Source organism: Camarhynchus parvulus, chromosome 5 (genome assembly GCF_901933205.1).
Source record: "Camarhynchus parvulus chromosome 5, STF_HiC, whole genome shotgun sequence".
Taxonomy (NCBI): Eukaryota; Metazoa; Chordata; class Aves; order Passeriformes; family Thraupidae; genus Camarhynchus; species Camarhynchus parvulus.
The window spans coordinates 24,551,026-24,563,453 of record NC_044575.1 but is presented as its reverse complement, the minus strand read 5'-3'; the positions used below and the strand labels follow the sequence as shown (position 1 = coordinate 24,563,453).

Sequence of the window (12,428 nt, the reverse complement as noted above, 5' to 3'; positions counted from 1 at the left end):
TAACATTACTTTTTCTACCACCACATTTTATAGATAATCACTACAAAAATGCCATATGATGATCCTTAGTTTTTTCTCAGCCATTGCTAAACAAAACAGCTATTTACCACATAAATACAATGTGCATTCTCAGCTTCCAACATTAAATTGCATCACATTGTGAGCATTTAATCAAACCAATCCACTTTAACACATTCCATTTATAATAAACTTTAGATGTGAGTTGAGGTAATTTTTGAATATGTTAACTACCACACTAATTACACGTGGTAATCAAATAAACCAGTTAAAAATATTCACTCTAATCAAACCAGTCTAACGGGGTAATAGCGTCAGAACCCCAAAATACACAGACATGCAAAATTTCCAAACTATTGCTCCAACCACTACCCTTATTCCTATTAAGACTGGCATGGGTTTTCACAAATCTGCTGAGTCAATGATAGTGTGAGAAAAATACACTTAGGTATTGCCTCTTTAAATATGCATCACCCAGTGATGAGGAGTTGCTGTTACTTTTTTCTCACCTTTCCAATTGAAACAAGCATTATAAGGAGGTTTGAACTATAAAAGTAGACATGCAGAGAAACTTCTACAATACACCCAACAGAGCAGGTCCATAAGGGAAAAGTTATCACAGAGTTCTTTCAACTTTAGACTGTATGCCCAAACAACGTGTCCTTTCACATATGAAAAATGAAAACTATCAGAGTGAAATTGATTCAGAAGAGAAGAATATTGTAATGTCTAAGTCACCTATATCTATTTCAGATATATCTATGATTAGAAACTCTTATCTGATAAGGCATTTAATTGCCTCTCTCTCACCTGATTTGGGAACAGCTAAGTCAATCTCCTTACAGACAAGAATCTACACTACTAATAAAAAGTCACCATCAGACCTGATACTGCTGATGGTTTGATATACTCCACCACTGCAATGTACAGTGGTGAAGAATTCATCCTCAAACTGAGAGATGGCTCTCACTTCAGAGTTTTGTTCCAAGTACTGTGCAAACATGCAACATTACTGCTGTTCGCCTCAAATTTGTTCAGTATACAATAGGAAGATTTCAGTATTTGGGACTGTCATTATAAATATGTGTGTTTTTAGCAGCATGAAATGTATTCCATCAAAAGCAGCTGTCTCATGAGCAGAACACTAGAGAAGCTACTCGACTGGTATCTACTGTCCTGCACCCTTATCAGAGTATCCACAGCTTGTTACTGTCCTCTATAAACTTCTTCCAAAAGCCCTCCAACCTCCCTAACATTTCCACACCTCCTCATAAGTTCCTCCCTTTCACCCCTGTGCCTTAACGAGCACCTTCCACATTGCCTAACCTCACCAGCCCACAGCAGTGTATGATCCCTCCCACACCTTCTGCTAATTACCCTCAGGAGAGAAGACACTACCTGCAGCAGCTGGATCCAGCATGGAAGCACCTATGGACTAACCAGGGTACACTTGGCAATTTGCCAGTCAACAAGTGAAATAGAACACAGCTGTTTATCTCCTCTGGTACCTTCCCCCCTGAGAATAAAAAGTATGCATTTATTTTGGTTTCCTCTCTTCCACCCAGTCTGACCTTTGTGAAACTTTAAAGAGCTCTTGAAGAAACTTTGAGATGTCTATGCTGCTGCCAAATTTGGCTGAAACCTACTAAAGCAGTTGAAATTGAATTGATAGAGTGATTACACAAGCTTTCTTTCCTTTGGAGAGGAGGCTAAAATCCCATTAACAGTCTTACTTATGTCATCCCATCATTCCTATTCTTCATTTAAAAATAACAATTATATTCTACTGCATTAGCTTATGTAACCCACCCCTGAGCCAAAGTAGTTAAAACTTTCCTCCTGTATTTATTAATTTATTTAGTTAGTTAGCTATTAAGTGTGTGTGCCTTTCTATACACTTGTCCATTTTAAGGTACTTGATGTTATGAAAAATACAATTAAGAAGATCCATGAAACCAAACCAAATGCACTTCACTAATAAATATCCTCCAAAGTTTCTGGTATCACTGCAGGCAAGAACTGAACTGCTTTTTCTCTAGCAAACTGTCAGCTGTTCTCATGGTTACAGTTCTAGGAATTTGGAATGACAGGTCACATCTATGAAAATGAGTAGATTTATTTGGCATGTTTCTATCTAGTAAATAACATTCTCCTATAAGGAGGACAAAAGGCTGCTGTACATTATCATGGTATTTATTCTCTGTGAAAACCACTCTTCAAAGTCCCAGTCCCAACAAAGAAGGGGCTAACCAGACTTCATACTTCTAAAAACTGCTCATTCACAGAATTAAGACAAAAACACACAACTCTTGTATCCTCTCCATTACTATAAAGGCACCACTGGTGTTTTCACTGCAAGATTCAGCTGTGTTTATACACCTCCCAATGGCATGAAGCAAGGCTACAAAAGTGTGCTTCCCATTTAAATGCAGGAATGTTAGCTTTTGCCATAGGGTAAAATCTATTCTGTCAGTTGGCTATTTAAAAAATAACCAATATTTCTTCGGTTACTGCCAAGAGTTACAAATATCCAAATATGGCATTATGCAGTTTCCATTATCACAGATTTTCACCACTGGTTTTCACAAACCCCAAGTTGAACCAACAGGACAGCAGCAGAATAGGCTTCTCTCATACTTCCATCCCTTCGCTGTTGGAAGGTCTTCTTTCAGGAAAGCCTGGATAGCCCCATTTCAAAGCCTCTGCTAATTACTGCAAAATGGCATGAATAACTTATGCAGAGAAACAGGAACACCACCCACTGAGCTGCTCTCAGAGGTGGGCCTGCCCAGATGTGAACTGTCCCAGTGGAGCCAGGCTGGGACTGCACTGTCACCGTCATCAGCCCCAAGGTATTCACTGCCCCCAACACTCCAGGGACATGCCCACGTACTGTGCTCAAGAAGAAACAAAAATTTAACATCATCATGATATATCAATCCATCCAACCCCAAATGCTCTGTGAAATACTTAACTGAATCACTCATCCTCTTGGAAAGTTGTTTGCCAAGTGAACTACCAAGGAGAACTTTCCTCCAAGGAATACAGTCAGAGACAGCACTCCCAGGCATATCATCCTGGGATTTAAGGCCTGAGAACTCCAGGGCAGCAAGCCCTAGACACTGAGGCTCCTGAGCTTCCCATCTCACACACAGTCCTGCACAGGTAGCTTGAGAGCCCACAATATTCCAGACTCAGCTGGGTCTTGATCTCCAGACCAACAGTAGAGAGGTCTGGGAGGGCCTTCTTCAGCTTAGGTCTCAAGTTCCTGGGTCTCCAGATGGAAGCCTTGAAGCTCTGATAACAGGAACATTATTATCAGAACTTCTACTCCCACGGTTGAAGACCTGGGCAAGTTTCCAAGGTCCCTGGTAGGCACTGGGGAGCCTGGTAGGCTTGACAACCCAGCAGTTCCCTGAGCACAGGTCTGAGCTTAATCATAAGGCACCAAGCTCCAAATAAACTTCTAACATTTCCAGAGAAAAGTCTCAGGGAATTCCCCCAATACAAGAGAAATTTTAAAATGTCAAAATTTCCCATGAATTAGGAAACAGAAAACTTTGGCCCACCTCTGATTCCAGTTTCCTTCAGAAAAGTCTCTATCCTTTGTGTTCCACTCTTAGAACAAGCCTTCACCTATGAAAATACACTGAAAACAATAAATATAAGCAAAATGTTCCAAATTGCTTATAAATAAAATCTTCAAAATATAAAACCATTCCACAGAGTATCCTAAAATTTGTAGTTATTTTCACTTGCATGTTTGTGCCTTTAACCCAAAGCCTTCCACTCTAAAATAAACATTCATCCTGCCTCAAGATTTACGAGTTGAAAGGACACATCCTGTACAGTTGAACCCCCAGAGGTTCAAAGCATAGACTCCAACTTTGGCACAGTATGAGGTCACTGTTTTGCTGAAGAAATGACTGGACAGCATTGTCCAGTACCAAAAGACATCAATGACAAGAACTGTCCTGGATGCCTCCAGATATTGCTGAGCAAACAGTGCAGCCACCTGAGATGAAGGGCAGTGCACCTGACCACAGGAGAAACAGCAGATTCCTGGGATTCCAGGTCTTGGTGGGTAATGCAGCAAGCAAGGAAGGGATGAGCCATGTAAGCAGTCACTGAGCAGGTGAGCCCATTTAATTTACTAGGTAGGGCCATGAAATTCTGCTGGTTTAGAGTCCTAGGTACCAGACCCTGCTCTGGTTTGACGACTTGCCACAGAAGCGGTAACGAGATAAAGAAAATCAGCCAGAATGCAAGCTCCTGGGTGCAGTTTGCCCCATCTTCCCCTACACTGCAGGTATGGAAACATAACTCAGCCTTTTAAAGCATCAAGTAATTCACCTGAGTTGAGGAAATACTTACTTTACCAAGGAGGAACTAAACAGTCCTGCAGCTGTGCTAAACTTTGGAAAACTGCAAAAACTTTTTCAAAAACTGAATTATTATAATACTATTGAAGTCCTCGTTTTCCCATACACCTAAGTGAACAGGATGGTCTCTCAGAGTTTAAAACATTTATAATATGGATATTTTTAGTTTGTCTATAAATCAGTGCTAGAGACCTTCTTTTAATATTTTATTTTCTTGTAATTAAAAGGTGACTATAAAGACTTCCTAAAAGAAAGTAGTAGCATTCACATGATACATGCATTTCAGACTATAGGGAAGGATACAGCCCCAATCATTTAGGTCTCAATATCATATTCAGTACGAATGACTTCAGAGAATCAGAAGCATAAGCTTTGACGTAGCACAGCTTCTCATCTGAAGAACCAGTTTTGCTTCAGTCTATACTCACACACAGTTTAACCAGATGCCACGATGCCATCTCAGAGTTCTCTTACTGCTGAAGCATCATCACTTAATTCTTGCTGCACACATATTGCCACAGCAGGGATATTGAGTCAAATGATCCCATGGCCTTTTATTGTCTTTAATTTCTGTTCTCCTGCTACTTTCACAAAAACACATAGTGTGTCTTTTAGAAAAGAAAGCAAAACAAGTGGGTTTTTTTTTTTGTGCAAACCATATTCTATCTCAGAATCAAAAGTACAAATTAAGACTTATTATTACAGGTTTCTTTATACTCAAAATGATGAAATACAAAACTCTTTTTTTTCTCTTCCAAAATCAGGCCACAAGTTGATGCAAACAAAACCAATATTGTGCACAGCATTTTAGTTCCTGTACTATGTGTCCTTTAAAGTAGTAAACGCACAATTACCATGAGAAAAGTCCAGCTGGAGGTATCACCTACAAGTTGCATTACTTCTTCTTTATACCTTTTTTATCAAAGCATATGTTGTGCTTGAAAACAATTCAGCACAAATGAGTTGGCAGTAGAACAACAATTTAAGCAGCAGTGTCAATGAAGGTGGGAGGGGGAATTCACTAAAGCTACATTTTTCAGGTACAAAAGCCTGAGAAGCACTCTATATGGAGTCAGGGAAATATACATCAAAGACTATGAAAAAGCAACTAACTATATGCCTTTAAAAGTGCACTTCATGGATGAAAGCTACCAAATTACAGAGGGGATTTACTGAGAAGAATGTGTCGCTGCCAGAATGGACAAAAGCATGCATTCTATCCATTCCAAGCTCCTCCCCATCTCCTGTCATGCTCACAGCAAAAAGCAGCTCAAAAATTGACAACCACAGACTCCAGGACTGAAAGAGACAAAAAATACCTGCTGGGAAATGCCTGGTAAAATTTTATTTTGAGCATCTGACACAGGAGACTGGAAAAAAAAGAAAAAAAACAACCCACTTATGATCAAAAAACACCTCCCCGTATTCTTGGGACGTAAAGTACAACTCCACAGCAGAAAGAAACAGCGCACACCTGGCCGGCTTTTTGAGGAGCCCACGTGCAGAAGCGCTTTTCCAACAGGCACAGCAGCCTGTGCACCGCAGCGCACTGCTGCCGGCCCAGGACAGGAGCTTCACGGAGCTTTCCTGGAGTTGGGTCACGGAAACCTTACTCCAAGCGGGAGCATCTGTTGGCCCCTGAGGAGCCCGATAGGCGCCCAGCTGCCCGGCCAGGGGGCAGCGCCTCCCGGGCGAACCGCTCACCCCGCGCCCCTACCTGGCTGGTGTCCTCGCCATGCTCCAAGTGCACGATGCCCTGGCTCCTACACTCCGTGTCGCTCAGCACGTCGTCCTCCGAGTCCTCCAGGAGGGACGAGGAGCCGGTGGAGGAGATCGAGGAGTTGGACAGCCGGCGGGACTGCAGGTGCAGCGAGCTGCCGGTCCTCAGCCCGCCGCCCTCCGGCCGCGCCGGCCGCGCCTGGGGGCTGCCCTGCGCCTCCTCGCTCTCCTCGGCGGTGACGGTGAGCCGGGGAATGACGGGCGGCAGAACCCCGTTCGGGGGTCGGCAGCCCCTCTTCGGCCGGTCGGGCAGCTGACGGGCGGCGGCGGCGGCGACGGCGGCGCAGCGAGCCTCGAAGAGGGAGCAGAGCTCCCCGACGGTCAGCCGCTTGGCCCGGCTGAGCTCCGGGCTGCTGTGCAGCCCCGCGCGGGGCTCCATGGCGGGGTCGGTGCCGGGCGCCTGCCGAGCAGCGCTCCAGGACCGGCGGCCGGAGGCGTGCATGGGGGAGCGCCGCGCCGCCGCCGCCGGGGAAACTTCTTTGTGGCTCAGTCAGTCTCCCGCGGCTGCCCGGAGCCCGGCGGAGAGGCACATCTCCTGCCCGGGCAGCTCTGAGTCACCCGCGGCGACAGCCGGAGGCTGCTACCGTGCCCGCTGACCCGGCGCCAGGGCCATGGGGGCGCGCTGAGCCCGCCCGACCGCCCGCCCGCCGCCACCGCCCCGCTCCGCCTCGGCGCTGAGGGGAGGAGCGATCGAATCGCATCGAGCTCAGCCGAGCCGCGCCGCGGGAACCTCTGCCCGCCCCTTCCCGCCGCCGCCACCATCACCATCACCGCCCTTTTAGTTTCGCTTTCCCTGCGGCGGCCCCCGGGGAGCGGCCTGGGGGTGTCCCGGTGCCCGTCCGAGTGCGCCGCCTTACCTCCGCGCCGCCGCTCCCGCCCGCCGGCCGCGGCTCCCCGGGCACGGCGGCTGCGCAGCGCGGCGAGCCCCGGCAGCCCGCGGGCCGGAGGGCGGTGCGGCCCCACAGCCCAGTCCGGGCTGGGAACGCGGGGGAGGCGGCCTTGGATCCTCCCTGGGGATTTCGGCCCCCTCAGGGCCGCGCGTGGCGGTCTGGGGTCCGTGTGTGAGCATCCCCTCGGTGCGCGCTGACACCGCGGGCCACCTCCAGGCCTCCGCGGCTGCCGTGGCGGGACCGCGACATCCTGGGGTGGCTCAGCGCGCCCCGCGGGGGCGGGGATGTGACTGGGCTGTCACCAGCCCGCGGGGACCAGGTGGCGGTGCGTGAGTGACCGCGCGGTGCCGGCAGCCGAGAGCGCTGCCCCGGCCGCGCTGAGGGTCCCCACGCCCCGCTGCAACATTCCCGGCGGGCTGCGAGCGGGACAGGGGCTTGGGGCAGCGCCCGCCTCCCGGGAAGCCCGAATTGCCTGTCAGTCAGCGCGTTACTGCTGAGCCGTGCTCGATCAGGCTGCCTTCAGCCGCCGGTTGCTGCGATACCCAAGCCCCCTTGAGCGAATTTCAGCGTTTGACACCCCCTGCCTTGGTACTTCTTGCCTGCTGAACTCCCACTCTTTACCTAAAACATAACCCGTGCTGGACTGCCGTGTGTGTTGTAATTGTAGTTATTAAGACCTTTGGAACAGGAAAGGTGTTCTACCATAGGGTTACATCAACTGAAATGATTACTAAAATTAATAATTTTGGAACCAAATGCTAAAGTCTTCAGCTGAGTTTTTGCTCATTTATCTCATTGTTTCCTTGTACTCTCCCATCTGTCTCTCACCATCTGCTCTCTCTTGCCTGGTGCTTGGGCTGGGAGCTCCATGCAAAAGGGGCTGTGGAGCTCCACCTCACCCAGTGCACTCCCAGCCACGGCTGGGTCTCCTCCTTCCAGTGATGCTATAAATTATTTGTTAACTTGTCTTGTGATTCGGTCAGATTATCTGTAAAATAATCAGTTTATTATTTTACAGCTTGATCTTTCAGGTTACCTTTGAAAAAGCCTGTTCCAAAAGGCACCACACAACATGCCTTCCCCTGAGGTGGCTGCTGCACTTCTCACAGGGCCCACAGCTTGTGAATGCTAAGGAGCAGACAGAAAGGCAGATGAGAAACTTAAAATAAAAATAATCAGTCATCTTTGGACACTTTTCTGAAACTACGTGGTGCCTAGACAGGAATTTGGGAAGTCTGGATTTTCAGCTTAAATGGCCAAGCTTTGTGGTGGACTTAGTTTTGTGTAGAAGCTGTGATGGGAGCTCTCCCAAGGTGTATGTGATGGGGGAGGCAGGGCTGACAGCTGCTACCAAAGTATGTGAAAACACAACCAGTAAAGTGCACAGTAAAGTGGTTGGCAGTGCAACTTTTCCCCAACAGGCAGTGAGAACACCAAAGCACCTGTAGGAGGGTATTCCTTCATGGTAGGCTGTAATGGATTAACATTCTTTCTGAAAGAAGACAGTCACTGCTTTTATTATTGATTTTGCAATCAGTTTCAAATTTCATGTAGCAGAAAGGCAGTCTCAAAACATGAAAATTGATTAAACCTAATATATACCTAAAGTCATAACAGTTTAATCAAAAGCATGATTTTATAATTGGTGGTTTTCTAAGAATACTCACAGTAATAAATTTATAAATCGAGCAGAAAATGCAGACGGCAGTTTTAAATGGGTATTCAAGATTATACACGAGGTTGGACCCATGTAACTCTTTTATGTCACTCTGGCAGCTTCTGTCTGTAGATAAGCAAGCTGGAAAAATATATTTATTCACAGGAGAGGGGTTACGTGTGAGCTTTCACAGGGCAAACAGGAGCCCTTCAGGAGATGGCCTGCTGCATGTGGAAGGACATTTCAGTTTCCAGTCTCTTTTAGCTGTTGCTCTGTCTGCTGATTCTGCAATTACAAGACTATGTGTGGTCTATGATTAGGAAATTTTATTTAGGAAACCTTAACCTTGGCAACGGTTCTGGGACTAGCAGCTCAGTTTGGTTATAAAATATCATTTAAAAGATTCTGCTTTCAACTAATGAAGATGAAAACAAAAACATGCAATACATTATCATTTAATAAATACATGAATAAAAATTGCTCTTTTATAATATTGATTAGTGGTGATTGCTTGGATAAGGTTAGTTAGGTTTAACTGACTTCATTTATAGCATATCACTCTAGGGAACTACTGGTGTCTGAAGTTTGTGTAACATTTAACTCAAAATCTTTCAAAGCTACCTGGAGAATAAAAAGATTCTTCAGCCAGTATCACCACATTTCCTCGTAGGTGTACAGCTGTTTTAACAAATGGAATGGTACTCTGTGTCCTGACAAAGTGCTGGTGACTTGTACTTTTCACTTGTGAAATCCTGCATTCCTGACAGGACAGGACTGCCCGCATCCACCAGTGATGCTTGCCAAGAGCTGGCTCTGATAAGATACAGATAAATATGTCCCTGTTGTAGAGATGGGTGAACTGATAGACAGTACACGAGTTGACTACAGATATACAGTCAGTCGAGGGCAGGAACAGGGAGCTTCAAATTTGCTCTGTGCTACTGTAACCGCCAGATCACATTCCCACCTCCAGGGGTGAAGCGTTTTGCTTATCACAGTCATTCTGGCTCACATCGGCACTGCTGCGCACTGCCAGGGTTTCACATTTCACACACGCCTGCTACAAAAACTGCTTTCTGCCTTTATTTATATTGGCAAAAATAAAAGTCTATTTCATTCCCATGAAATCCCTTTCTAAACATTGTTATCATTAACATATTGCTTATTTCTACTTCCAGTTTGCGTTCCCATAGGGTGTCTAAGCCTTGACGATACAGAGACAAAGATGCAACAGACATTTCTAAATAGATTAGAAAGATTTCATTAAGACAACGGTTTAAATATCATCTAGGGAGGAGCCTTGGGTTTAACTTGGCCTGTGTAGTACATGCATATTTTTCACTGCCCACACGAGATTTCTCAGAGACCTTAGAGAATGATAGCTGAGAAATGCCGCCTCCTTCAATTCCATGCTGAGCATGACCTCAGAATGCCTGAGAAGTACTTGAGTGCTGTGATTTGCAGGTCTCTCTTGGATGCAACAAACACAAGTATTTATTAGTAGTTACCATATCTCTTTCAGGATATAGCTAGGGAGAAAAGGAGTTGAGTGTGTTTTTATACAGAATGACCCTTTTTCCAGAACTGGAAGAAAGGCACATGGCCCAAGTGCTGGCCGTGCCTAACGGAAGATCCCAACTCACCCACACCCATTCATGCCTGAGGCAGAGTTTCCCCTCTGTGGCTGAGATGAACAGCACATCTCTTCCTGGGAAGCCAAGGGGAAAGTGGTGGGTGGGCTGCCTGCCTCTCAGGAGTGGTGTCAGGAGCAACTGTGCCAGGGGATGGTGCTTCTCTGCACAGAGGACCTGGGAGCAGAGCAGGTGATGGCGTGACCAGTCTGGTGGAGCTGGCAGAGGAGCAGCAGAAGGGACAGCAGGCAGCCTCAGTGGCTCACCACCATCTCCAAAGGGGCTGGGCACCCTGGCCACGTGTTTTAGTTTTTCTGTCTTTGCTGCTCATCAGAAAAAGTGAGCAAGTTAGTGCATGTTACAGTCACATCCTCTTTTTGTCATACAAACACAACCAGATCAAATTGTGCTAGTACACAGCTGCCACATGCAAGAGGAGAATGAGACTCCAAACACAGGTCATATGATGTGAAAACAATTGCTGCACTGAGAGCTCTTTATTTTTGGGATTAATTTTTGTAGGGTATTTGCCAAATTTCTCTATGCAAGACATTTATATATTTTTGATGTAAACTCTGGACACCTAATAAATGAAAGCCATATTAAAAAGAAAAAGGGGGGAATGTGTTTTTACCTAAGAAGAAGCAAAACTGTAACTGATCTAAGTGTACAGATCAGACGAACCTGCAGGGAAGAGACAATAAACTATGAAGGTCCTCTCGTGGCTGGAATTAAAATGGCATTTCCAAGTCACGCCTGCACAAAGTATCTCCGACTATTCAGCTACCTCACATACCTAAACTGCAGAGAGGGAGACAGCACACCTCAGGCACAGTCAAATGCCAATGTGCCCTTGGAAAAATGGGTGCTAGTGTTTGACACCATGAGGTGATAGCTATGGCAGTGAGGAAGGACACAAAGGATAAGGCCAAAGGGGAGGAAGGAGAGTGCACACCACCCCTGCTAACAAGATGTCTGCTGGTGTATAGGGCATAGGGTTACTCTATAAGAAAGGGTAGGGAAATACGCTGGAAAGAAAGACCTACATAGAAGGTGGACATCACCAGAGAGAAAAAAACCTGGGAGAAAAACCATTTTTCTCCCACATCTGCACCACCTTATGCTGCAGGCAGTTGCTCTTCTTTATCATGAAAGTGGAAGAGAAATGCCTTTCCTTGTCACTTCCCTCTCACTACTTTATCCCTCACATTCCTACTGCTGCCCTGGGGGCCAATATATCCAGGGAATAAAATAAAATGGGGGAGGAGAAAGGGCCCTAGGTATAGTATTCCATGTCAGGAAACATGTGCTGAAAGGAGCAAGCAGGTAGCAGCATCACTGGCTGCAGGTTGTTGGTTTGGCATGTGGATTGTGCTCTCCCTCCTCAAATTTCCTGTAGCTCCACGGAAGAGCATCTGAGATACTCTCATGGTTTCTGCTAATGTTTTCCCTGTTCTTGCCCTAAATAAAGAATTTATCTTCCACAGCTGGCATTTTAGCAGAAAATCCACACAAAAATTTTGCAATTAAGCATAGTTGTTATTTTTGACTAGCCATTTGTAACCCCTCGGAACACTGGGAGGTATTTGCCTGTATTTATAGTGACACATCAAATTTTCTGGACTTACTCCTGGTTTATAATAGTGTAAAGAAGAGGGAGATATGTCTCATTGTGAATGCAGACTGTTTCAAGAAGTTTAATTTCACCTGTTCATCCTTCAAACTGTGGGTGTACTTAGAGAACAAATCATGGTTCTATTGTTAAAAGACATTTCAGCAAAAGACTATTCCACTTCTGAGACATTTAAAGGAATAAACTATTGTGGTGGTTTGGCCCTGGGTGGATGCCAGGCATCCATCAAAGCCACTTTATCACCCTCCTCCTCAACTATACAGGGAAGAGAAGATATAATGAAAAGTCATGGGCTGAGGTAAGGCTTAGGAGAGATCATTCACTGATTACCATCACAAGTTAAACAGACTCAACTTGGAGAAATTAATTGAATTTATTATTAATCAATATTGGACTAAGACAATGCGAAGTAAAACAAAACTTTAAAATCACCTTTCC

General features: G+C 45.7%; 1 protein-coding gene across 2 annotated transcripts in view; it reads right to left on the bottom strand.

Annotated features, from left to right (window-relative positions):
* ITPKA (inositol-trisphosphate 3-kinase A) overlaps nt 1-6,810 on the bottom strand; it is a 39,618-nt gene extending 32,808 nt beyond the window's left edge. For both annotated transcript variants that reach the window (XM_030950197.1, XM_030950199.1), the window contains exon 1: nt 6,118-6,810. In XM_030950197.1, coding sequence (XP_030806057.1) covers nt 6,118-6,621 — 504 coding nt within the window. In that variant the 5' untranslated portion in view covers nt 6,622-6,810. The remainder of the gene's footprint in view (nt 1-6,117) is intronic.
* Nucleotides 6,811-12,428: the final 5,618 nt, after the last annotated feature.